The 27349-nt window shown below is 42.1% G+C and overlaps 1 protein-coding gene across 5 annotated transcripts in view; it reads right to left on the bottom strand.

The window, feature by feature from the left end:
• Positions 1-27349, bottom strand: part of LOC111966369 (E3 ubiquitin-protein ligase RAD18-like) — an 84669-nt gene that overhangs the window by 35633 nt on the left and 21687 nt on the right. For 3 of the 5 annotated variants that reach the window (XM_070444567.1, XM_023990968.2, XM_023990960.2), the window contains exons 8-11: positions 25148-25218; positions 24892-24952; positions 10950-11090; positions 4214-4382 (exon numbers count right to left, since the gene is read on the bottom strand). In XM_070444567.1, the coding sequence (XP_070300668.1) occupies positions 4214-4382; positions 10950-11090; positions 24892-24952; positions 25148-25218 (442 nt within the window). Of the gene's footprint in view, positions 1-1810; positions 2045-2217; positions 2295-4213; positions 4383-10949; positions 11091-24891; positions 24953-25147; positions 25219-27349 lie in introns of all 5 variants that reach the window. The other 2 variants (XR_011480211.1, XR_002877647.2) reach the window with 2 other exon arrangements.

Here is a 27349-nt window from a genome sequence, read left to right as displayed (position 1 = left end):
GACAATTTTTGTTTTTTGGCCATCAAGGAAAACGCTATGTCTGGTGCAAACCCAATACTTCCCATCACCCTGAGAACACCATCCCCAAAGTGAAGCATGGTGTTGGCCTGTCTCTTATACACATCTAGATGTGTATAAGAGACAGCCTTCCAGCAGGACAATGACCCTAAGCATACTGCTAAAGCGACACTCGAGTGGTTTAAGGGGAAACATTTAAATGTCTTGGAATGGCCTAGTCAAAGCTCAGACCTCAATCCAATTGAGAATCTGTGGTATGACTTAAAGATTGCTGTACACCAGCGAAACCCATCCAACTTGAAGGAGCTAGAGCAGTTTTGCCTTGAAGAATGGGCAAAAATCCCAGTGGCTAGATGTGCCAAGCTTACAGAGACATACCCCAAGAGACTTGCAGCTGTAATTGCTGCAAAAGGTGGCTCTACAAAATAAATCCCTTACTTGGCATATCCCATGGTCATCATATCAAGCAGCTAATTTTGGCCTGGATGAAATACAAAAGCCGGGATGATGTGAGGTTACCTGAGTCCTTTATCCAAAAATAGTAGCTGAAAGGATGGGTCAAACTTGGCTGTGGAACAGAGGAATGGTAAGTGTGTGTGGTGCCAGGCATAATCAAWTATGACCCGATTTGGCTTGAATCCCCTGAGATCAGTGTCTTGGGGCCACGGAGGGCCTGGGAGCCAGGTAAGGACAACCCAGGACAAGGAGCCCATCTACATGGATTAAACCAGGCCTCTTTGAAGCTGGTTCTTTTCATTGGAAGGCTATTAATATTAATAATGAAAAGCCCAGCGTGAATACTTCCTGGCCAGGGGAAAATGAACAAAATAAACAGAGAGGAACCTCTAGCAAACTTCTGACTGCTAATAAAACACTATCAGGGGATTAACTCTCGCTTTGTAAAAACTACACAGCCCCTGAGTCCATTAAATTAATGAGTCGATATACAGGGATGGGAGGTGTTAACACCTTTTAATAGCCTAATTCAAAGACGACTAGCTAATTTGACGTTGCATAACTTTTACTCACTTGTTCAGTTTCATCTTTATACTGAAGAGAAATTGATCAGAAAAGTACATCCTTGTCGTACATTGTGTTGCCCATGCTGCACTCCTTGGCTTCATCTACAGTGCTTCCGGAAAGCATTCAGACCCCTTGACTTTTTTGTACATGTTGTTACGTTACAGCCTTATTCTAAAATGGATAAAATAATCTATCTACACACAATACCCCCTAAATGACAAAGCGAAAACTGGTTTTTAGAAATGTTAGCAAATGTATTCAACAGGGAAAAAAACGTATTTACTAGTACTTTGTAGTACTTTGTCTAAGCTTAAGATGGCTATTTAAGTTAAAATGATTTCAGCCCTAAGTCGGCCTTTTTGAAAGTGAAGTTTGTAAGTTCTTCATGTAGCCTTATCACAATACAAATATAATGTATGTAGCCTACTCACTATTTCAGTATTATTTTTGCAACATTTTCCTTTATATTATTCTCTTCTCTTGAAAGTAAATCAATACATGTCAAAATAAAATCAATAAMGCAAATGGAGGCTGAAGAAACTGCCATAGTGTGCAGAAGGAAAGAGATTCACCAGAAAGAACAACCGGAGAACCACAAAAAGGCAAACACATTGGGTCAATCTATCCTGAACACCTGCGTTGAGCAGCCCTGATTTATCCCATAATGAGCAGAACGCTGGAAGTAATGTTTCTCTCCTAAACATGAAATCAAAACCAAACAAGGACCTGCTTATAGTATGTACCTCCATACGGCTGGCCTTTCACTTACGTAAGATTAGAAGACAGCATTAAATGTTCTCTTCAGAGATGCTCTAAATACCTGTGGAGAGTGCAGCAAAACTTCTCAGGATTCTTCAACAACACCCCTCTATGCAAGTTGAATTAATTAAAGAGCTTTTCATCACTTTGCCTGGACAAAGATTTAAAAAAATGATCACTGTGTGAAGAGCTCCTCTCCCAAAGATGGTCTTTGAGGGCTGTATAGTCCCTTTGAAGTTCTCGACTGTGGAACAGGGAGCAAACAGAAWAGCCTAATTATTACACCATTGGGTAAAAAAGCTGATGCATTTTTGTGTTATCTCCTAACAGTAACATGACAGCCTACCACATAAAGAGAGCTCTAATAGGCGCTGACAGGTGAGTAATGAGTGTACAGACAGAAGAGATGGCACAAACCTGGAGGCCTCATCTCCCTCTGCTCAGTCTGGGGCTCACACTCACACAGGATCACAAGGTGACCTCCGGAAGCAGGACTGAAAAACGGTAGCATTATAATCATATGGATGGAAACAGGAATAAATTCGATTTCTATTTGATGACCAAAAAATTAATCTGCTCCAGCAGCTGTGAGGATTATTCAGTAATGRCTGACTCTCACCAGAAAGACCATGTAAACCCTGGATGGGATGGATAAAGGATGAGAAGGATATATGCAATCGATTTTTAGCGAGCCTTTTCTGAAAGAGGAAGCCAATATTTGTTAATATCTCCATGGAAGTCCTAATAAAACACTTTTACAAGACATTTACATGCCTTAATGCGGACAAACAGAGAGTAAATTGCCTCTGGAAGGTGAGAGCACTCCTCTTGGTGCCCCTCCAGGGGAAGACTAATGAAATATCTATCTGCATAAAGAATTAGGTAGATAGGTGGGCCGTAGCAACTGGTGGGGCTAATGCCTGGCTGTTAGCTATTAGAGCAGGCTGCTGGAGCGTGGAGCAGCTCTCCGTCTGACTGACTAACTGGCTCATTACTGGGGGGAGTGGGAGAGAGGTCTGACCAAGTGCTGCTCTGATGATAGCGCTGGCTAAGAGGCAATTTAAGTGGTGTGGTTCAGAGCATTGTCAGGTGTCCGAGTCCCCAGCTGGAAGCCGAGCCAGGCAGGCAGGCGGTGGCTTTATCAGAGGCAGGTGATGTGCACACACACACACACACACACACACACACACACACACACACACACACACACACACACACACACACACACACACACACACACACACACACACACAGGGTTATAATTAATCATCACACCTGCCAGATTTCACACAGACACACTTCCAGCTCCATACAGGCAGAATGTGGGGCGACAGAAAAGCATATTTGCGTGAAGCTCTAGGGCCTCATATGAATAGGAGCAGATCAATGGAACATCAGCCTCTGCCAAAAAAAAAAAAAATTGCTGTATAGAGCTCTAAATTGTGGTGGGAGTCTGGACATCTCATAGTGCTTATTTGATAAGGCCCTCTGGCACACAGCATACACAGGTCTGACACTCTGAACAAGGGAGCACACTATTAATTACATTCTGTAGCTGATGGCTCTACGAATCTGCATCCTTTGGGGTCCAGGTCGATATTCCAGACAAAAGCAGCACATGTTCTATTAACAGCTTCCTGGCTCACGACCAGCTTCCTTGAAAAAATATATTTTCAAAACAATAATGTATATTGTTCCAATACTGTATATCAAAATATTTAATATATCAATCTCTGTAAAAATATAAATCTTCCATAGAGTTTTTTTTTTCTTTGATCAGTTGACATTAGTAACTTGTCCCAACCCTGTTTTGATAAGAGCTAGGTACTGTTAGGTATCTGTGACTGATTTAGAGTGTTATGTTCAACACGTAACTTTGGTCTTCAACTAGCCAACCTTGCGGTGTCTTTCTAAAGAAAAGGCAATTTAAACTATTCTGAAGTGCAGGCAGGCTGTAGGGGTATGAATGCTGATAGAACTCTTTCCAGAGGCCCGCAACGAGCTGTGAGTCAGAACCAACTCAATACTCCCGCTGAGAGTCCCACTTTAGTTTCACACAGAGTTCCTCAGTAATACTACACACACACACACACACACACACACACACACACACACACACACACACACACACACACACACACACACACACAACAGCTCTCCTGTTTTGAGAGCTGTGAAGCATTGAAACCCCGAGAAGACAAGTCAAATGTCTGCTTGTTGAGGAGTGGAGAATCAGCTATTCAGCTGGCTTGGGGTGAAGCTCCCCCAAGGTACAGATCTCGAATCAGATCAAGAATACCCTTCCCCAATCCTAACCTTAACCATTAGTGGGTAAAATGCACAACRGACCCAAGATCAGTGTCTAGGGGCAACTTCACCCTAATCAATTCTGCCGTCTCCTGGGCTCGCTCACCTGCTGATGGACACGTCACTGAGACAGCTGGGTGACCTGGAAATGACCTCTACAACAGAAGGCTGCTGCTGCTCCTCAGAGGGCTCCTGCACTGGTGATGTCATCAATATGCAGAAGGCCTCTGAGTCACTGGGACTGGGATCCCTCTGTTCCTGTTCTGCTGCTTTATCTACAGAAAGGAGGGAAAAGAACATGGACAGTACTCATGATCATGTCATAAAGAACTGGTAGAAAATCAATCATTGGTGAAAATGAGCTRTCAAGAATCTATGTTGAGAAACTGTCCTTGACAACCATGTCTTTTAATCTGGATCTGTCCTGTTTTAATGTTGTACACATGATGTGTGAGCAGGCTGCATGATAGATGCTAAAGTCATCCATGTCAATTTCTATCTTATATCTTAGATATTTCCCCAATGTAATGTTCAAAATGCCTTTAACCACAAACAAACCACTGTGTCTTCTAGGCGGTGGGCAAAATATATGACCAGCAGTTAATGTTATTCTATGCATTATAAATATGATTACCTCTGCACATACTGACGTTTCGTTCTGTGACRGAGAAATTCCATGTAAAGCAATGAAACGCTTGATTTGTCGACAGTTAAAACACCATGTGGTTGTTTTTTTTCAAGATGAAAGCAAACAGAATGCTAGGTAGTGCTAGGTACTAACAGCCAATACAGCACGGGCTGGAAGCTATAGCATACCTCGATTGGTCAATTGCGCTGCAATATCCCCAATAATTAGCATACTGTTAAGCTTCCCCAACTTAATGTTCACACACTGATCACCGAACTGCTCTAGCTTCACTCACTTTGATACTAGATCTTTCCATTTATCGAAAATAAATAGGCTCCGTCATTTTGTTGGCAGCCATTGCTTTCAGTAGACTACAAGTGTGACCTTTTCCAAGACATTCAACACACTGAATCCCAAAAGAGCTCGTGGGTGTGTTGCATGTTAGCCAAAAAATATATACATAATAACTTATGCGACAAGTTATGGCAGTATGCTTCCACGTTTTATGCAATACATGTGTATCTTTTTTGGCTGACGTGCCAAAGACAAACCACACATGCATAGGTAATAATGTGTATATTGACTTTCACTATAGAGTTCATGCATCTAACTTTTGGCTGGGAAGCATGCAGACACCTTAATGCCCACATTGAAACAACACTATCACAGAACACATATCAGAGCCAATATGAAAGGGTTCAAATAAGCTGTCTCCACATTTTTTTTATTTCGCCTTTATTTAACCAGGTAGGCCAGTTGAGAACAAGTTCTCATTTACAACTGCGACCTGGCCAAGAWAAAGCAAAGCAGTTCGACAAAAACAACAACAGAGTTACACATGGGATAAACAAACGTACAGTCAATAACACAATAGAAAAATCTATATACAGTGTGTGCAAATGTAGTAAGATTAGGGAGGTAAGGCAATAAATAGACAGTGGCAAAATAATTTCAATTTAGCATTAAAACTGGAATGATAGATGTGAAGATGATGATGATAAAGTAGGGATACTGTGGTGCTAAACAGCAAAAATAAAAACAATATGGGGATGAGGTAGTTGGGTGGGCTATTTACAGATGGGCTGTGTACATGTGCAGTGATCGGTAAGCTGCTCTGACAGCTGATGCTTAAAGTTAGTGAGGGCGATACAAGTCTCCAGCTTCAGGGATTTTTGCAATTCGTTCCAGTCATTGGCAGCAGAGAACTGGAAGGAAAGGCGGCCAAAGAGGTGTTGGCTTTGGGGATGACCAGTGAAATATACCTGCTGGAACGTGTGCTACGGGTGGGTGTTGCTATGGTGACCAGTGAGCTGAGATTAGGCGGGGCTTTACCTAGCAAAGATTTATAGATGACCTGGAGACAGTGGGTTTGGCAACGAATATGAAGCGAGGGCCAGCCAACGAGAGCATACATGTCGCAATGGTGGGTAGTAAATGGGGCTTTGGTGATAAAACGAATGGCACTGTGATAGACTACATCCAATTTGCTGAGTAGAGTGTTGGAGGCTATTTTGTAAATGACATCGCCGAAGTCAAGGATCGGTAGGATAGTCAGTTTTACAAGGGTATGTTTAGTAGCATGAGTGAAGGAGGCTTTGTTACGAAATAGGAAGCGAATTCTAGATTTAATTTTGGATTGGAGATGCTTAATGTGAGTCTGGAAGGAGAGTTTACAGTCTAACCAGACACCTAGGTATTTGCAGGGCGGGTGCGGGCAGCGATCGATTGAAGAGCACGCATTTAGTTTTACTAGCATTTAAGAGCAGTTGGAGGCCACGGAAGGAGTGTTGTATGGCATTAGAGCTCGTTGGGAGGTTTGTTAACACAGTGTCCAAAGAAGGGCCAGAAGTATACAAATGGTGTCGTCTGCGTAGAGGTGGATCAAAGAATCACCAGCAGCAAGAGAAACATCATTGATATATATACAGATAAAGAATCAGCCCAAGAATTGGACCCTGTGGCACCCCATAGAAGACTGCCAGAGGTCCGGACAACAAGCCCTCCGATTTGACACACTGAACTCTATCAGAGGAAGTAGTCGGTGAACCAGGCGAGGCAGTATTTGAGAAACCAAGGCTATTGAGTCTGCCGATAAGAATGTGGTGATTGACAGAGTCGAAAGCCTTGGCCAGGTCGATGAAGACGGCTGCACAGTACTGTCTTTTATCGATGGCGGTTATGATATCGTTTAGGACCTTGAGCGTGGCTGAGGTGCACCCATGACAAGCTCGGAAACCAGATTGCGGAGAAGGTACAGTGGGATTTGAAATGGTCAGTGATCTGTTTGTTAACTTGGCTTTCGAAGATTTTAGAAAGGCAGGGCAGTATAGATATGGGTCTGTAACAGTTTGGGTCTAGTGTCTACCCCTTTGAAGATGGGGATGACCGCGGCAGCTTTCCAATCTTTAGGGATCTCAGACAAAACAAAAGAGATTTTGAACAGGCTAGTAATAGGGGTTGCAACAATTGCAGCGGATAATTTAGAAAGAGAGGGTCCAGATTGTCTAGCCCAGCTGATTTGTAGGGTCCAGATTTTGCAGTTCTTTCAGAACATAAGCTATCTGGATTTGGGTGAAGGAGAAGCGGGGGGGGGGGGGGCTTGTGGGCAAGTTGCTGCGGGGGGTGCAGAGGCTGTTGGCTGGGGTAGAGTCGCCAGGTGGAAAAGCATGGACAGCCGTAGAAAAAAATGCTTAATGAAATTCTAGATTTCCGTAGATTATCGGTGGTGAAAGTGTTTCCTAGCCTCAGTGTAGTGTGCAGCTGGGAGAGGTGTTCTATTCTCCATGGACTTTAGAGTGTCCCAAAACATTTGGGAATTTGTGCTACAGGATGCAAATTTCTGTTTGAAAACAGCTGCCTTTGCTTTCCTAACTGACTGTGTATATTGGGTTCCTACTTCCCTGAAAAGTTGCATATCGCGGGGGCTATTCGATGCTAATGCAGTACACCAATGATGTTTTGTGCTGGTCAAGGGCAGTCAAGTCTGGAGTGAACCAAGGACTAAATCTGTTTCTCAGTTTCTACATTTTTTGAATGGGCGCTTATTTAAGATGGAGAGAAAAGCACGTTTGAAAGAGCAAACAGGCATCCTCTAATGAACGGATGAGGTCAACATCCTTCCCAGGATACCCGGGCCCCGGTCGATTAGAAAGGCCTTGTCGCTTGAAGTCGTTTTAGGGAGCGTTTGCCAGTGATGAGGGGTGGTCGTTGACCATGGACCCATTACGGGATGCAGGCAATGAGGCAGTGATCGCCAGATCCTGGTCTGAAGGACAGCAGAGGTATTATTTAGGAGAGGGCAAGTTGTCAGGATTGATATCTTGAGGGTGCCCGTGTTTTACGGATTTAGAGTTGTACCTGGTAGGTTCCTTATATTTTGTGTAGATTGAGGGCATCTCGCTTAATTGAGACGGCCGGGGTGTTAAGCATATCCCAGTTTAGGTTACCCTAACAGAACGAAACTCAGAAGACAAATGAGGGCGGGCAATCAAATCACATACAGTGGGGCAAAAAAGTATTTAGTCAGCCACCAATTGTGCAAGTTCTCCCACTTAAAAAGATGAGAGAGGCCTGTAATTTCATCATAGGTACACTTCAACTTAGACAAAACTATGGGCCAAAACCAGCAACAGTGTGTGAAAACCTTGTGAAGACTTACAGAAAACGTTTGACCTCTGTCATTGCCAACAAAGGGTATTAACAAAGTATTGAGATAAACTTTGTTATTGACCAAATATTATTTCCACCTAATTTGCAAATAAATTCATTAAAAATCCTACAATGTGATTTTCAGGATTTTTTTCTCATTTGTCTGTCATAGTTGAAGTGTACCTATGATGAAAATTACAGGCTCTCACTTTTTAAGTGGGAAACTTGCACATTGGTGGCTACAAATACTTTTTGCCCACTGTATGTGATTGATTGCATATAATGCATATAATTTACAATTAGGATAGAACACTCCAAAGTTTCCAAAACTGTCAAATATTGTCTGTGGATATAACAAAACTGATTCTACAGCGAAACCCTGAGAAAATCTAACCCAGATTTTTTTGTTATAAAAGTAATATTTATCGAACAAAAGAACATTTGTTGTGTAACTGGAGTCTCGTGAGTGCAAACATCCGAAGATTATCAAAGGTAAGCGATAAATTTATTGCTTTTCTGACTTCGTGAAAGCTAACCAAGCTAATATAAGGCTAACTGTTCTAGCATTGATTGATACACTCACAAAAGCTTAGATTGCTTTCGTTGCAAAGCATATTTTCAAAATCTGACACGATAGGTGGATTAACAACAAGCTAAGCTGTGTTTTGGTATATTTCACTTGTGATTGCATGATTATAAATATTTTTTGTAATATTTTGCGCCCTGCAATTCAGCGGTTGTTTAGGAAAATGATCCCGTAAAAGGGATCCGTAGCGMAGAGAAGTTAACATGCATGAAACCAAGGCTTTTACGGTTACAGAAGTCAACAAATGAGAGCACCTGGGGAATAGGTGTGGTACTGGGGGCTACAGGGCCTGGGTTAACCTCTACATCACCAGAGGAACAGAGGAGGAGTTGGATAAGGGTATGGCTAAAGACTATAAGAACTGGTCGTCTAGTGCGCTGGGAACAGAGAATACAAGTAGCAGATTTATGGGTGTGGTAGAATAGATGGGCATAATGTACAGACGAAGGTATGGTAGGGTGTGTGTACAGTGGAGCTAAACCTCGGCATTGAGTGATGATGAGAGAGATTGCATCTCTGGGGGCACCAGTTGAGCCAGGTGAGGTCTCCGCATGTGTGGAGGGTGGGACAAAAGAGCTATCTAAGGCATGTTGAGCGGGACTGGGAGCTCTACAGTGAAATAAAACAAAAAGTACTAACCGAGACAGCAGTAGACAAGGCATATTGACATTAGAGAGCGGCATAAAGCAATCACGGGTGTTGATCGGGAGAGCTAAGACAGCAATGGGTAAATGGCGATGAATGGGCAGAGAGGGTCAGTTAGGTACGCACAGGACCTGAGTTCGAGGCTGGGGCCGACAGACAAACAAAAAGAGGTACCGCGTTAGTGAATAGTCYAGCAGGCATCAGCTGTGTTGCTGAGTGATCATATTTGTCCAATGAGCAGCAATAGGTGAGTCAGGGAGCCGTTCGGTAGTCGCTACTACACTAGGCGAGCGGGAGACAACGGTGTTCAGAAAGCTAGCGGGCCGGGGCTAGCGGATGGGTCTTCGGCAACATCGCAATGGAAACGCCTGTTGAAACTACATTGGAYGATTACGTCGGCAGACCAGTCGTGAGGGATCGGCGGGGCTCCGTGTCGACAATAAAGGGTCCAGGCCAATTGGCAAAAGAGGTATTGTAGCCCAATAAGTTAGCTGTTATATGGGCCTAGCTGAAGGCTAGCCCAAGGTTAACTGGTGCTTGCTTCAGGACAGAGGCGTTAGCTAACAGTAGCCATTTGATTGCAGCTAGCTATGGTCCAGAGCTTGCGGCAGGAATCCGGTGATGTGGTAGAGAAAAGCAGTCCGATATGCTCTGGGTTGATATTGCGCTGTGCAGACTGGCAGGTATTGTCCGAGCTAAAGCTGGCTGGTGTCCGAGCTAAAAGGTGAAGACCGCTAGCCGTGGCTAACAAAGAATGATAGCTAGTAGCTAGTTAGCTGGCTAGCTCCTGATGGAGGTTCCAGTTATAAGGAATAAAAATAGCAGATCTGTGCCACATTGGGTGAGGCGGGTCGCAGGAAAGTATATTAAGTTTGTAGATAGAAAGTGAGATTAAAGTATATATGGGGGGRAAAAACGACTATTTACATGAGATAAGACAAAGACAAACACACGTGCAACTGCTACGCCATCTTGGAAATTCACATAAGATGCAATGGAGAAAAAAAAAACATTTTTGGGGAGAAAACATCCTTGTGGCCATGCTGCTGGGTGTATAGCTGAACCCTGGCCCTGATCAACCGTGACCACCTGAAGAGGAGCCATCAGAGGTCTGGGGCTGAGTGACGATGTGAAGGTTGTGATAGCAAATCCCCCTGAACAGGAATAGAGAGAAGGTTCTTCATACAGAAACCGTCCCTGCGTCTCTCTCCTTTTGCAAATTGCTTATGGACTGTGAGCTCTGCTGGGGAGGCTGGGGGCTGTAAGACATTCCGTGGCGACGGTGCTAACCCTCGTTTAATCCCCTCAACATGTTAATGAGGGTTACGTTGGTACCTGCAGAGCTGGAGCCCGCTCTCCGGTCCTCCTCTACTCCCTCATCCCTCACTTTCCGTTTCATCTCCCTCTTCCTGGTCTTTTCCAGGCGACCACGGACCTGGGCTATAAGGCGGGAGAACTCACTGTTATGCTGCTTCCCTGCAATACAGATGAGGAGAGGTAAGAAGCCAGGCAAGGCATGCAGAGATCAGACATGCACATACACAGTAACACACGTAAGCAGACAGATCCTGTTTCTGAATGTTGCATAGAGGGAGAACTGCAGTTCGACTCCCTTTTATACAAAAACCCACATCCAAACACGGAGAAACAAGCGTGGTTTAAGACCCAGATACATCAAGGCACCTATCATACAAACTCCCTCCTGCTTATTATATCATAACYAGAGGCAGGCGCTCTGGAAGATAACCAATGTTAATGTAAGGTCTGGTGTGTTAGAATACAGGACCCCTCTCTGAGTACATTGTTGAGAACAGTCCTATATTCAGTTGCAGTGATGGTAAAGGACAGTGTGTCATGGGAGGTTTGTGGGGATGTTTTTGTTTTAAATAGCAGAAGAAAAAAGACAAGGGTTTTACTAATATGATAGACAGACGAGGGTGAGCTCCATAAAAAGGCCTCTCCGAGAGCTAATCAGCCTACACAGAAAGAGTTAAATGATAACAAATCAAATTAAACCACAAGTTTCTCCTGGAAAAACAAACTCATTAAAACATGAGTGAAACCACAAATGAAAACCACACGATTAAGGCAGACAAAAGCTATTGGATCAAGTCAGCAGAAGGTATTCAAGTTGAGTGCAAAAACAGATGGGTTCAATTCAGACAAAAAAAAACATTAAATATTACAATAATAGAACTGAGCACAAACTCCAGAGAATGTAAAACAAACCATATGAAATCGCAATTTCAGGGATTTTATTGCAAAACAATGGATCTGAGAGAAACAAAAAGCACATGCTATCCTAAAAATATTTATACTCAGACCTTATACCTGGTTACAGATTTGACTGAAAAGATGTTTCATTCTAGGGTTGGGTGATATGGCGAAAATATCATTTTATTTGTTTTTTGGCAGTATTTTTTGTTTCTGAATAATAAAAGTTCTAAATATGCTTTATGAGTAGTTCATGACCCTAAGGTGGCAACACAAATAAGTGATTTCAATGGGGCTTTCTCCATTCTGATTGTTTATACTGTTCAATCCAACATCAAACRAAAAAAGCTAGCTAGCTAACATATTCATGTTTCGTCTACTCCCAGTGTTGCCAATTTAGCGACTTGGTTACGCATTTTTCAGAGTTTTCAGACGCCTCCAGCTACTTTTATTGGGGAGTTTTGCTACAGAGAGTTTCTATGGTTTTGATAACATTGATCGACGTTGCCCACTCAATTCTAGTGATTAGCATTAGACAAACTRGCAAATCAAATCAAATTKTATTTGTCAAATGCGTCGAATACAACAGGTGTAGACCTTACAGTGAAATGCTTACTTGCAAGCCTTTACTTACAGTTAAGAAAAATAAGTGTAAAGTGAAAATTTGATAAGTAAAAATATTTCATAAGAAGTAACAAATAATTAAACAGCAGGAGTAAAATAACAATAGCAAGGCTATATACAGGGGGTACCGGTACAGAGTCAATGTGCGGGGGCACCGGTTAGTCRAGATAATTGAGGTAATATGTACATGTAGGTAGAGTTAAAGTGACTATGCATAGATAATAAACAGAGAGTAGCAGCAGCATAAAGAGGGGAGGGGCAATGCAAATAGTCTGGGTAGCCCTTTGATTAGCTGTTGAGGAGTGTTATGGCTTGGGGGTAGAAGCTGTTAAGAAGCCTTTTGGACCTAAGACAGTAGTTTGCAGACAGTAAGATACRCAAACKAATAATGTAGTTATTGAACGCTTGTAGAAAGCAGCATCGCTGTCACCAACATCTTTCTGCATCTATCTGACCATGCAGACCAGACCGCAGAGTGAACTGCATGAAAGTTGAGCAACTGGTCTTTCCTTGAGTGACAGGGGTCGGTGCATGGTGTGGGAAGTGGCATGCAGCAGGAGGAGAGGGAGAAAGACTATATGTAGCAAACGGAGTAAAAGTATAAAACGGACATTACACGCACTGGAGATGCGAATCACATTTAACAAACCAAACATTGAAATACCATTATAGAAGGCAAAGTAAAACCCAAACCGGTCTGTGCGTCAAATACCGGTACGTAGTAAAATAAGGTACACTGTACAGCCCTATTTTATTATTGTGCAAATTAAACTCCTCATATCATGTGTCCTGTCAATACAACTTAGGCACAAAGTAGTCCAGATTACACACAGAACACACGCACCCGGGCCAGAATTCAATTACAACCGCCTGTAGGTAAGTGATTTCATTATGAGATTCCTTTCCTCTGACATGCCTGTTATAGCCGTGTTCTGCAGGACATTGTGTTCTCTCAGCCTGAGCACAACTAACCTCCACTCACCTCTGATGATCTGACTATGTGACTACAGCAGATCATCTGGATAGATCCTCTGGAATCTRCTCAGAAGAATCTCATTCTGATCACTATCATATCTTGTACAGAAAACCAGTATCTACAATCAAATAAATCCCTAAGACCAGAAATGAGTTCTCATTCTACATAGTAGATACTGTAAATCCTCATTTTCTGAAAGCACTGGACCCTGGCTGCAGCCGCTTAGGCCAGCCTTGCGGCACCTAACAGTCCAGCAGGTCCAATGTTTACAGTAAATTGAGTTGAGGTGTGTGTGTTTGTGGGGATGCTGGTGCTCTACAGCTGCATGGTCCACATTAGCCCTCTATTTCACGCCACCTTTCCCCGAACCGCAACTCAGCAGTACTGTTCTGTTTGCACATGTACTGTAAAGTAAACCCAAGGTGCCAGATTCACCAACTTGAGATATTCAGCTGCAGAACACTGATACATTTCACCGGTTTGCTTGCTTATCCGCAGACTTTACAAAGCAAGAACAAAATAGGGCTATCATTGCGTTTTGGATTCCGAGGCATAAATATTTTTAAAAAAAAGACATACTAATTTTTATTTTTACTCAGATTAGGCCTACAAGATCAGTGACTGAATCAGACTTTGTGACTTGGCTTTGACAGGTTTCCACCTTGAAGAGTCTTGAGTGAGTACACTATATGAAGGTCAAAGAACATACATTTTATTGGACATGTTCTGATGACATTGAATATTTGAATATTTTGGGAGGAATAAAAATAGAACTTCCGTGAACTACACCAATCAGTTAGAGCAGTATTCAGAGAGCCAAGGTGAATGCTCACAATCCATGGGTTGATTACTCATTTGCTCATGACTAATCTGGTCGTGGCCAGACCACATGGCTCATTTACATGTGAATACAAGACCCTGCTCATGGCTATTTGTTGGGTTTGATATAACGACAAGCTATTTAACATTCATTCTGCATATTACATTAWGCAAATTATAGTTTAATTTAATTCATTTCCACCACTTGTTTGTTTCGTAGACAGGGGCAATCTATGTAAAGAATGAATGCTAATTCGTGCAATACCTGCTATCAAAGTATTGTAGCTAAAGAAATTAGTTTCATATGCAGCCCAAAACACTTTCTTGGCTGTAGTTTGAGTCTGAGCTGTAATGAAGAAAAAACAGTTGCATGGAGAAATATAGATCATTATCAAACCAGTAATTTACATCTAAATGAGCTCAAGACCTGGTAYCTGTTCCAAATATTATCTGTGTGACATTGTTCCAATAACTGACTTAAAGCGGAGTACATCTTCCTCAGAAGCACAAGGATCGTCTCCAGGAAATGCCATGTTTGATGTGGCTCCAATCATGGCGTCACCTCCTTATAGGCAAACCGTTCGTCAACCACAACGACAGCTCTATGGGCAACTTGCGCAAATGTCACCACCCGCGACTGATAAAATTTCACAACAACCGTTCAGCTGCACAAAGAGAAAGAGAGAAAAAGATAGCAGAGAAGAAAGAAGAGATCATCATCATCACCTTTATCTGACCTTATTGTCTCAGGCTTTGATCCAGCTCAGGAGAGCAGCTTTCATGGACAACATCAAACAAATGTCTTTAATGGTGAAACTTCCAAAATATTACTTAATGGCRGAGGGGCAAATAGTCTTTAACTTCTCTAGGATAGGGGGCAGCATTTTCACGTTTGGATGAAAAGCATACCCAAATTCAACTGCCAGCTACTCATCCCCAGAAGATAAGATATGCATATTATTAGTAGATTTGGATAGAAAAAACTCTGAAGTTTCTAAAACTGTTTGAATCGTGTCTGTGAGTATAACAGAACTTATTTAGCAGGCGAAACCCTGAGGACAAACCATTCAGATATTTTCTTTTTTGAGGTCACTCTCTTTTCAATGAGTTTTCATTGGGAATCCAGATTTCTAATTGACCTTCTTGCAGTTCCTACCGCTTCCACTGGATGTCAACAGTCTTTAGAAATTGGTTGAGGTTTTTTCCTTTGTGTAATGAAGAAGTACGGCCATCTTGAACGAGGGTCACTTCGAAGTGTACTGTTTGTTAKAGGCGCGTGACCAGAAAGCTAGCTACAGTTTGTTTTAATCCTGTATTGAACACAGATCATCCCGTCTTCAATTTTATCGATTATTTACGTAAAAAAATACCTAAAGTTCTATTACAAAAGTAGTTTGAAATATTTTGGCAAAGTTTACAGGTAACTTTTGAGATATTTTGTAGTCACGTTACAGAAGTTGGAACCGGTGTTTTTCTGGATCAAACGCACCAAATAAATGGACATTTTGGATATATATCGACGGAATTAATCGAACAAAAGGACCATTTGTGATGTTTATGGGACATATTGGAGTGCCAACAACAGAAGCTCGTCAAAGGTAAGGCMTGAATTATATTTTTATTTCTGCGTTTTGTGTCGCGCTTGCAGGGTTGAAATATGCTTCTCTCTCTTTGTTTACTCTGTTGCTATCCTCAGATAATAGCATCGTTTGCTTTMGCCGAAAAGCCTATTTGAATTCTGACATGTTGGCTGGATTCACAACAAGTGTRGCTTTAATTTGGTATCTTTCATGTGTGATTTCATGAAAGTTTGATTTTATAGTAATTTATTTGAATTTGGCGCTCTGCATTTTCTCTGGCTTTTGGCCAAGTGAGACAGTAGCGTCCGCCTAAACTCAGATTTTGGGATATAAATATGAACTTTACCGAACAAAACATACATGTATTGTGTAACATGAAGTCCTATGAGTGTCATCTGATGAAGATCATCAAAGGTTAGTGATTCATTTTATCTCTATTTCTGCTTTTTGTTATTCCTCTCTTTGGCTGGAAAAATGGCTGTGTTTTTCTGTGACTTGGCTCTGACCTAACATAATCGTTTGGTGTGCTTTCGTCGTAAAGCCTATTTCAATTCTGACATGTTGGYTGGATTCACAACAAGTGTAGCTTTAATTTGGTATCTTTCATGTGTGATTTCATGAAAGTTTGATTTTTATAGTAATTTATTTGAATTTGGCGCTCTGCATTTTTACTGGCTTTTGGCCAAGTGGGACGTTAACTTCTCTGGGATATGTGGGACGCTAAGAGAAAAGAAAAATAATGGGTGTGCAAAACTGTAAATTCATGGAGGCATACGAGAGGGCTATGTGTTACTTAATRGCAATAAGACCGAAATAAATTGGGGTTTAATCAGTTTGAGGTGAAATTGCGGCTTTTGGAAATCAGAATGACAGAAAGACAAGATGGTTGTCAGAGGTGACAGAAAAAGGCAAGTGTTTTTTTTCCTAATACCGTATTAAACATTTTGGTCTCTAAACGAAAACATTATAGCAACAGTTCAATAAAAGATGGAACATGCTAGTAGATACCATCTGGCTTTTTGCAGGTGTTTTGGCGCTCCCTTGTGTACTAAGCTGGTAATACTGTAAATCCTGGGATGAGAGAAGGACGGTATGACGATATGAAAATCTGGATACCGCCCAACTCTATTAGTTGCTGCATTCAAAGTCAGCCATTCTATACCACTAGATGGCACCATATCACACCAGGGCTATAAGAACTGAACCGATGCACATGGGCCATGAAATGTGGTATGTGAAACTTATGTATATGTCCTTAGAAGCTGTGTGAATATCGTCACGGCAACCTTAGATAGCTGCACCAGACCARTTGGTTGCACTATAGATGTCATTAGCATCAGTGGCACCATAAGATACTAGAGCAATAACTATTGACCAAGTGGACTGTGTCTCTTGCAAATTAATGTTAAATAGCAAATTTTCATGGAGGTTGCTAGCTAAATTTGCTAACGAGGGCAAATTCTTTTTTTACAAAGACAGGCATTCCATCTCAAAGTCATACATATATAGGAAGGAGCTACCGAATGTAATTTTTGGTGAGCTAGGACATTTACAAGTGAATATTAACGAGACATCTTGCAAATGAACAGTACTGGCTCTGGAGCAGAGTGTGTACACACGGTGTCTGTGTGGAATCTGGAGTCGCCAGGGCAACGGGCCTGCTTGTTCTGCTTGTAGTAGATGGGGGAGGAGCAGACAGGCCAAGACTGGAGAGGAGAAAAAAAACGCAAGGAAATCAAAAGATGGCAGTTGTACAGATAACTCATCCAAAGGGCATTGACTTCTCAAACATGGCAGAAAGCCAACACAATATGATTCCCCGTTGCCTTATTAATTCAGCCACTTACTGAGCTAAATAACTAGCAAGTTTAACTTAGGGGTCTCGTTAACGCAGAATTTGCATAAGAAATATACATTTTAAAATAATGTGACAGGTGAAATGAAGAACGTAATCTGCTTTATCTTCTAACATATTGTACAAGTCGACTGCAGGTATTTATTTAAGAGGCTACAAATATTAAAATGTATAGAAAAATTCAGAAGAAAAAGTTTAAACGGTATTGATGGTATTGAAAAACCATCCCGTGGCTATTTCCAAATACCCGGTATATGGTACAATGCATTCGGAAAGTATTCAGACYGCTTGAATTTATCAAAAGAAAATTGCATTACAGCTTTTTCGCACTCAATCTATACACAAAACCCCATATTGACAAAGCAAAAACAGGATTATTGAAACTTTTGCAAATTTTTTACAAATAAAAACTGAAATTATGCCTTACATAAGTATTCAGACCCTTTTCTCAGTACTTTGTTGAAGCACCTTTGGAAGCGATTACAGCCTCAAGTCTTCTTGGGTATAATGCTATAAGCTTGGCACATCTGTATTTGGGGAGTTTCTCCCATTCTTCTCTGCAGATCCTCTCAAGCTCTGTCAGGTTGGATGAGGAGCATCACTGCACAGCTATTTTCAGGTCTCTCCAGAAAAGTTTGATCGGGCTCTGGCTGGGCCACTCAAAGACATTCAGACTTGTCCTGAAGCCACTCCAGCGTTGTCTTGGCTGTGTGCTTAGGGTCGTTGTCCTGTTATTAGGTGAACCTTCACCCCAGTCTGAGGCCGAGAGCTCTGGAGTGGCTCTGGAGTTTTTTTTATCAAGGATCTCTCTGTACTTTGCTCCGTTCATCTTTACCTCGATCCTGACTAGTCTCCCAGTCCCTGAAAAATATTCCTACAGCATGATGCTGCCACCACCACCACCATTCAACATAGGGATGGTAATAGGTTTGCTCCAGACATGACGTTTGGCCAAGCCCCCCCCCCCCCCCCAGGTGGCCAGGGGGCCAGCTCTAGAAAGAGTCTTGTTGGTTCCAAACTTCTTCCATTTAAGAATGGAGGCCAGTGTGTTCTTAGGGACCTTTAATGCCACAGACATTCTTTCGTAACCTTCCCCAGATCTGTGCCTCGACACCATCCTGTCTCGGAGCTCTACGGACAATTCCTTAAACCTCATGGCTTAGTTTTTGATCTGACATGGACTGTCAACTGTGGGACCTTATGAAAACAAGTGTGTGAATTTCCAAATCATGTCCAATCAATTGAATTTAACACAGGTGGACTCCAATCAAGTTGTAGAAACATCAAGGATAATCAATGGAAACAGGATGCCATTAAACTCAATTTTGAGTCTCATAGCAAAGGGTCTGAAWCGTTATGTATTCTGTTTTTAAATTTTTTATACATTTGCAAATATTTCAAAAACTTGTTTTCGCTTTGTCATTATGGGGCATTGTGTGTAGATTCATGAGGAACTCATTTTGTTTAATGAATTTTAGAATAATGCTGTAACATAACGAAATGTGGAAAAAGTAAAGGGGTCTGAATACTTTCCAAATGCACTGTATATACGGTATAYTGGCCAAGCCTAGAAACGAATCATTCTCAAATTCATTAGAGACTAATTCATTGAGTCTATATACCAAATCCGGAGTCAACCTGACTTATGGTTAATGAATTTAAAAAAAAGTATATTTAGCATTAGCATACGTGCATCTATAGGCACGGTGCAGCCATATTAGAATGCAGCAGCCATTCTTTCTAAAAACCAACTGATTTCCTAATTAATCAATAACTCAGCCATCTCTTAACCAATCCCTTAGCTTTTCTAAAAGCATGGGCCTACATACCGAATTTGGTATTTCAAATGTTTTCCAAAATTTCCAAGATGGAGGAAAATCTAGTCTGGAGGACCTTGTGTCCTTGAGGCAAATTTGTTTAGCATGAGAAAAGACACCGATATACAACATTTCAAGTGTCTATGTCAAACAGGGCAATGGATATGTGGGTTTAAGTGAGACTGCTTATAACAGTGCCACATATACAGTAGGCCAATAACTGCCATTCCTCTTGAACAAGTTAATGATGGCCTCTAGTTTGTGTGCCAAATTAGAAAAAGTTACCATTCTATGCTTGAGTTTTGACAATTCAAGAAAATATATATACATACACACACAGAGTGCCTTCATAAAGTATTCACACACCTTGACTTTTCACAGTATTAACACCCCTTTTTCTTGTTTTGATTTATGCATTGTTGGGTTTTGAGTTTTCAAGAAAGACATTTCACTGACATGAGCTGATTGAGGACTACAGGAAACGGAGGACCGAGCACAGCCACATTTATATTGATGAGACTGTAGTGGAGTGGGTCAAGAGCTTCAAGTTCTTCGGTGTCCACTTCACTAAGGATCTATCATGGTCCACACACACCAACATAGTCATGAAGGGGCTGAAAAAGTTCTACAGCTTCACCATTGAGAGCATTTTGACTGGCTGCAACACCGCTTGGTATGGCAACTGCTTGGCCTACGACCGCAAGGCACTAGAGGGTAGTGCGTATTGCCCAGTACATCACTGGGGTCGAGTTCCCTGCCATCCAGGACCTCTATACCAGGCGGTGTCAGAGCAAGGCCCTAAAAATGGTCAAATACTCCAGCCACCCAATTCATAGACTTATCTCTGCTACCGCATGGCAAGCGGTACCGATGCACCAAGGCTAGAACCAACAGGACCCTGAACAGCCTCTACCCCCAAGCCATAAGACTGCTAAATAGTTATTTAAATAGTTAACCAAATAGCTACTCGGACTATCTGCATTGACACTTTTTGCACCAACTTTTTTGACTGATAAAATGTACTGCTGCTACTGTTTATTATCTGTCCATTTATTCCTAGTTATATGTACATATCTACCTCAATTACTTCTTACCMCTGGGACATTGCTATACACACAGTGTACCGAGTCAAAGTTATCGTTGTGTATTTATTAAAGCGTGTTTTACTTTTCTATTATTTCTCTATTTTCTTTCTCTCTGCATTATTGGAAAGAGCTAACAAGTAAGCATTTCACTGTTAGTCTACACCGGTTGTTTACAATGCATGTGACAAATACAATTTTATTTAGATTTGATTGCCTCAGTACAAATATGTGGCTTATTATGTATCTCAGATGTTTGATGAATGAGAAACATAGTGTATGAGTTACATATGGTGTTATACACTGTATAGTGTATATGTTAAGCAGTGTGGARCCAGAATAATTTCAGTGTGCCACTGGGAAGGCCCAGGGCTGACAGATTACTACCATACCCTGCCAGGGGCACAGGAGCAAGCTGCAGCTTACTTTTGAGGGGAAATAATAACACTCATCTCCATTGACAGAGATCTGTTTGGTTGGGCATTGTTCGATGGTCCTGCTATTCAATAATACAACAATAACACACTGAGGGTGGAAGGTACATTTATTAAGTAGCAATTTTTCTCACGTTTGGAAGCGATAGCGAGACTGCTACAACCTACTGCATGTGGCCAGCACTCTGTGTTCCTGTGTATGCGTGTGTCTATATCTGTCTGTCTGTCACTGTGTGTTAGTGTTGCACGGTATACCGGTACCAAGGTAATATCACGGTACTAAAACGTCATGACACTTATGATACCAACATTTTAGAATACCGTAGTACCGTTTCATATGATACTACAAAATATATTTAGGCTCAACCAAACTAAAGATCCCGCTGGTGCCTCTTATAAAATGTTAATACAGTTTTGTTTATAAATTCTGTTGAATATTTTTAAGCAAACTAGTCTCTTGTAAGTGTCGGTCCAATAATGTCCACTTCACTTTTAATGTGCATATATCACGTGTAAGAGCTGTAATCAGCCAGCAGGCAGCTGCCTCCCTTTCCAGCCATAACTCACCTGCTTCTCTCCATCTGCTCTTCCTGCACATCTATTCCTCAATCAGTTTTTATAATTGGTCCATGACATTGGTCCATGACAGCACACGGGGATGTATTCCCTGATGAGTCTTCTGTTGTTACATTTGTACATTTGATACACTGGAGCAGCATGCAGAGCTGATATAACCAATAGCACAGGCCAGTCGGAGTAGGCTTTGCAAGTTCGCTGTCACGCAGCCTCCAAGTGCCAGGGAGGACAAATAGAGTACCGCTGCGCAACAGGTATGCTTGCAGCTTCACAGCAAAGAAAACRTCTTGTCTCTAGCTCAAACAGTAAAAAAAATATGACCCATATTACTGGAGCTACATTTTTTGCGCGCATTTTATACAATAGCGCAAACCATGTCACAGGCCATTTTAAACGAATTATGGGTCACTAAGTATTGGTTTGATAAACAACATTGTTCTGTCATGTTACCTAGCTAATAACCTGCTAACTTGACAGTAGGTCTAGGCAAATTTAATTGGCACAAGAAGAAAGGAAATGTGTCTGCTTCACTACTCATTGCATGGGCTTCAAAAGGTACTGTAGGATTCATATAGGCTGAATGGATGCCTAAACTATATCAAAAATCCCTCTTTCTGGTGCTCCTTAAATTCTGTTTGGTGCCTAACGTTTTTAATGTTGGGAGCAGCGTGTGTATGTTTTTGTGGGAGAGAGAATGGTGTGTGTGTTTATGAGAGAGAGGGAAACAGAGATTGTGTGAGGGAGGGACAGTCTGGGTGGTTCTGTTTACTGAAGAGTAAAGGTTTCATGCAGTGTTTTTCCCTTCCTGCCACAATGACATTCAGATCATTATGAATATGCAGTGCATTCGGAAAGCATTCAGACCCCTTGAAATGTTCCTCTTTTTTTTTGTGTTACAGCCTAATTCTAAAATGCATTAAATATTTTTTCCCTCATCAATCTACACACAATACCCCACAATGACAAAGCAAAGTATTCAGACCCTTTACTCAGTACTTTGTTGAAGCACATTTGGCAGCGATTACACCCTTGAGTCTTCTTGGGTATGACGCCACAAGCTTGGCACACCTGCATTTGGGGAGTTTATCCCATTCTTCTCTGCAGATCCTCTCAGGCTCTGTCAGGTTGGATGAGGAGCATCACTGCACAGCTATTTTCAGGTCTCTCCAGAGACGTTTGATCGGGTTTAAGTCTGGGCTCTGGCTGGGGCACTCAAGGAGACTTGTCCCGAAGCCACTCCTGCGTTGTCTTGGCTGTGTGCTTAGGGTCGTTGTCCTGTTGGAAGGTGAACCTTCGCCCCAGTCTGAGGTCCTGAGCGCTCTGCAGCAGGTTTTCATCAAGGATCTCTCTGTACTTTGCTCTGTTCATCTTTCCATTGATCCTGACTAGTCTCCCAGTCCCTGCAGCTGAAAAATATACCCACATTATGATGCTGCCACCACCATGCTTCACCGTAGGGATGGTGCCAGGTTTCCTTCAGACATGACGCTTGGTATTCAGGCCAAAGAGTTCAATCTTGGTTTCATCAGACCAGAGAATATTGTTGTTTTCTCGTGGTCTGAGTACTTTAAGTGCCTTTTGGCAAACAGCAAGCGGGCTGCCATGTACCTTTTACTGAGAAGTGGCTTCCGTCTGGCCACTCAACCATAAAGGGATGATTGGTGGAGTGCTGCAGAGATGGTTGTCCTTCTGGAAGGTTCTCCCATCTCCACAGATGAACTCTGGAGCTCTCTCAGAGTGACCATTGGGTTCTTGGTCACCTCCCTGACCAAGGCCCTTCTCCCTCAATTGCTCAGTTTGGTCGGGTGGCCAGCTCTAGGAAGAGTCTTGGTGGTTCCAAACTTCTTCCATTTAAGAATGATGGAGGTTACTGTGTTCTTGGGGACCTTCAATGCWGCAAACATTTTTTGGTACCCTTCCCCAGATCTGTGCCTCGACACAATCCTGTCTCGGTGCTCTACGGACAATTCCTTCAACCTCACGGCTTGGTTTTTGCTCTGACATGCACTGTCAACCGTGGGACCATATATAGACAGGTGTGTGCCTTTCCAAATCATGTCCAATCAATTGAATTTACCACAGGTGGACTCCAATCAAGTTGTAGAAACATCTCAAGGTGTTGTATTGAGTAGAAAATGTTTTGTGTAGCACGTACATTAAGAAAACGTGAACAAGAGTCGGGGGACGGGACGAACAGGACTCTAGGACACTCCAAATGTTTTCCCTGTGGTATCGCGATACTACTTGGGCGGGCCGGCCCTGGCCTGACTGATCACAGTTATCACAGCACACCAGCTATTTATAGAAAACCCCTCGGTGCGTCACATCAATATTTCAATATCCCTCTTTCTCAAAGTTAGCTCCACCAAGCTATTTCTAGTTCCTCCCACCTTTCATCCTCCTCTTGCTATCACAGCACTTTAACTAACAAACTCTTTCTCTCCCTCTGTCCGGTAAAGCAAACACAATCTGGCTCAGTTTCCTCCTGCTGGGTAAAGTCTATTACACCTTAGAGTTATTCCCCAAAGAGAAACTGAAACACCCCAGCAAACCTAAACGTTTCCCTCCTCTTCATGGTGTAATGTCTGCTGCAGTGACAGTCCCTGATGCTTAATCACTTCAGCACATCTCCAGCACATCTCCACTCCCTCAGGTGCACTTTCAAACAGCCCCTCCAGATAGAGGCCTTCTCAGATATACAGTAACACAGTTATCAGGGGACCTTATGGTCTTCCTGGCAATTCTCTCCGCCAGAGTTAGTCCTTAGCCATACGAGGGCCTCTCCACATAATGAAGCAGGATCAACGATGCACCCCTGTTGCACTCCCACTGTTTTGATCCAATCTGAATGTGAGAGCTTGGGTTGTGGCCTGATTCACTTCACAGCTCTCAGCTTTTTCTGCTAAACTGCTACAAGGACTAAAGTGAGTGCACCACTTTGGTGGAATGGACTGGAATGACTAAGCACTCTGAACTATTAACGCACACTGCAGTGTTTCAGAATCTAAGACTTTGCACCAGTGCAAATGCAAACACAAGAGTGAGAATACACTCAGAGTCCAGTGATGCTGCTAAACTAAACTATTTCCATACCAATCCCTCACCAGGAGTAATCATTCAGATTCACTGAAGAACAAAACAGGGATCCACTGTCAACTGAGTCAATATCGCACACATCCATTGTAGACAATAATACACAACGCAGTGCTGAAGTCAATAGAGAAAAGGCTTTCAGAAAACAATTCTGAACTCCCACTGACAACAGATCAATGGTGGAAGTGCACCACAGAGATGACTTACTGTAAGTTGAATGCATCTCGTCGATCTTCCCCACACTTTGATTCTTTGAGAAGTCCATGGCCTGCAACATAGTTGGACAAACAAAAAAAACATGTACTGTAGAGTGATCTTTTGCGTTTCAAGAACACACTAGACAATGTTATTTACAAGGGACAACGCCTTTTATTGAACATGTTGTCATGTTGGGAACAACAAAAAGTATCCGGGAGTGCTGTGGCACAAGTCAGAGATGCTTTGATCAGGTATTGGTACGTACACGTTTGGTTTTCCCCTGAAGTTGGTTCCTGGCCTTCTCGTTGGCCTCCACTTCATTGGCAATGTCTTTGGCTGTTGACAGAAAATGAAAAGAGACCTTTATGACCCTCCGGATCACAAGCATGGCTTGTTATGTGAACTGTTGTTTTCAACACATTAAGGTMTCCGCCCCTGAGACCACTGCTGAGGAAATAAAGCACAGCCAGAGAAACAAAACAAAAAACAGGAAACGATCAAGTGGTTCAAATTTTTGTTTGTGATTTGCACACAAACAAGGAAAGAAGTAGGCATAGCTCAGAGCTAAACTCTGTCCGCCGAGTTTAAAAAGATAAAGTAGTGTGTCGTTTACAGCCTTTATCCTCCGACATCTTATGCCCAACTACTAACTGAAAAGAGCTAAGAGGTAGGAGGACACACCATTATACATCTAGCATGATCATGTATCAAGGTCACTTACTGACATTCTTATAGCATGTACAAGTAATATACACCCTAAAGATATCATAGAAGCATGACAAAAGCAAAGGCAAAAAAAAATACTCGCTAGAGCTGAAATGATTTAAGTGTTGATAACAGTAGATTCTCAAATCATGTGCTAGGCTCAGAACAGGCCTTGGTGTTTGATTGAAAMACTGCATCTCATCAGAGATGGGGTGTGTTCTAGGGATGGCCATGGTTATAATATTCTTGAATTATTTCTAAATGAAATTCAAATATCCATGTGACATTGTTACATACAAGGATATACCATGACATTTCAAATTCATAAATGAATAAAACCAAATGTTTGAATGTATTTCTTCATGACGTGCAACAATCACAGATGTCTATGTCTTACAAGTTGACATCACAGTATAGCACAGTAGAGCGCAGTGCAGTCCAGCACAGTGCAGTACAGTASAGTACAGTACAGTAGAGTACAGTACAGAAGARTAGAGTTCAGTACAGTTCAGTACAATACAGTAAATTACACTGTACTCTAGTCTAGTGTAATCTACTGYAGGGTTTCCCAAACTYGGTCTTGGCAGAAGCTAATGGGTATCCATAATAAATACAAATACTACACAGCTGATTCAAATAACCAACTCATCATTAAGCTTGGATTATTTTAATCAGCTGTGTAGTGCTACGGCAAAAACCAAAACGTGCATCCAGGGGGGTCCCAGGACCGAGAACAGTACTGACCTAAACTCTACTTTTCTTTACTGTACTGTAGTGCTATACGGTATTGTATTGTACTGTAATGTACAGTACAATAAAGAAAAGTAGAGTATAGGTCAGTACTAGGGATTCATATTTTGCCGAAATCTAAGAAGTTTCAATATAAGGAACAATTCCCGGGAAATACCTCAAAAATCTGAAGTGCCCATTTAAAATGGGCACTTCATTCTCGCCTGAAGAAGAGAATACTGTGATAAATTGCAGGCCACACTACTTGCCTAGAAATTTTTCAGCTATACTTTTCGTGGCTGTTTATTTACCACCACAGACAGATGCTGGCACTAAGACCRCACTTAGTCAGCTGTATAAGGAAATAAGCAAACAGGAAACCACTCACCCAGAGGCGGCGCTCCTAGTGGCCGGAGACTTTAATGCAGAGAAACTTAAATCAGTTCTACCAAATTTCCATCAACATGTTAAATGTGCAACCAGAAGGAAAAACATTCTAGATCACCTTTACTCCACACACAGAGACGCGTACAAAGCTCTCCCTCGCCCTCCATTTGGCAAATCCGACCACAACTCTATCCTCCTGATTCCTGCTTACAAGCAAAAATTAAAGCAGGAAACACCAATGACTCGGTCTATAAAAAAGTGGTCAGATGAAGCAGATGCTAAACTACAGGACTGTTTTGCTATCACAGACTGGAACATGTTCCGGGATCCGATGGCATTGAGGAGTACACCATATCAGTCACTGGCTTTATCAGTAAGTGCATCGAGGACGTCGTCCCCACAGTGACTGTACATACATATCCCAACCAGAAGCCAWGGATTACAGGCAACATTCGCACTGAGCTAAAGGGTAGAGCTGCCGCTTTCAAGGTGCGGGACTCTAACCCGGAAGCTTACAAGAAATCCTGCTATTCCCTGCGACGAACCATCAAACAGGAAAAGCGTCAATACAGGGCTAAGATTGAATCATACTACACCGGCTCCGACGCTCGTCTTATGTGGCAGGGCTTGCAAACTATTACAGACT

Source organism: Salvelinus sp. IW2-2015, linkage group LG1, assembly GCF_002910315.2.
Source record: "Salvelinus sp. IW2-2015 linkage group LG1, ASM291031v2, whole genome shotgun sequence".
NCBI lineage: Eukaryota > Metazoa > Chordata > Actinopteri > Salmoniformes > Salmonidae > Salvelinus > Salvelinus sp. IW2-2015.
This window is presented reverse-complemented; position numbering and strand designations above follow the sequence as displayed.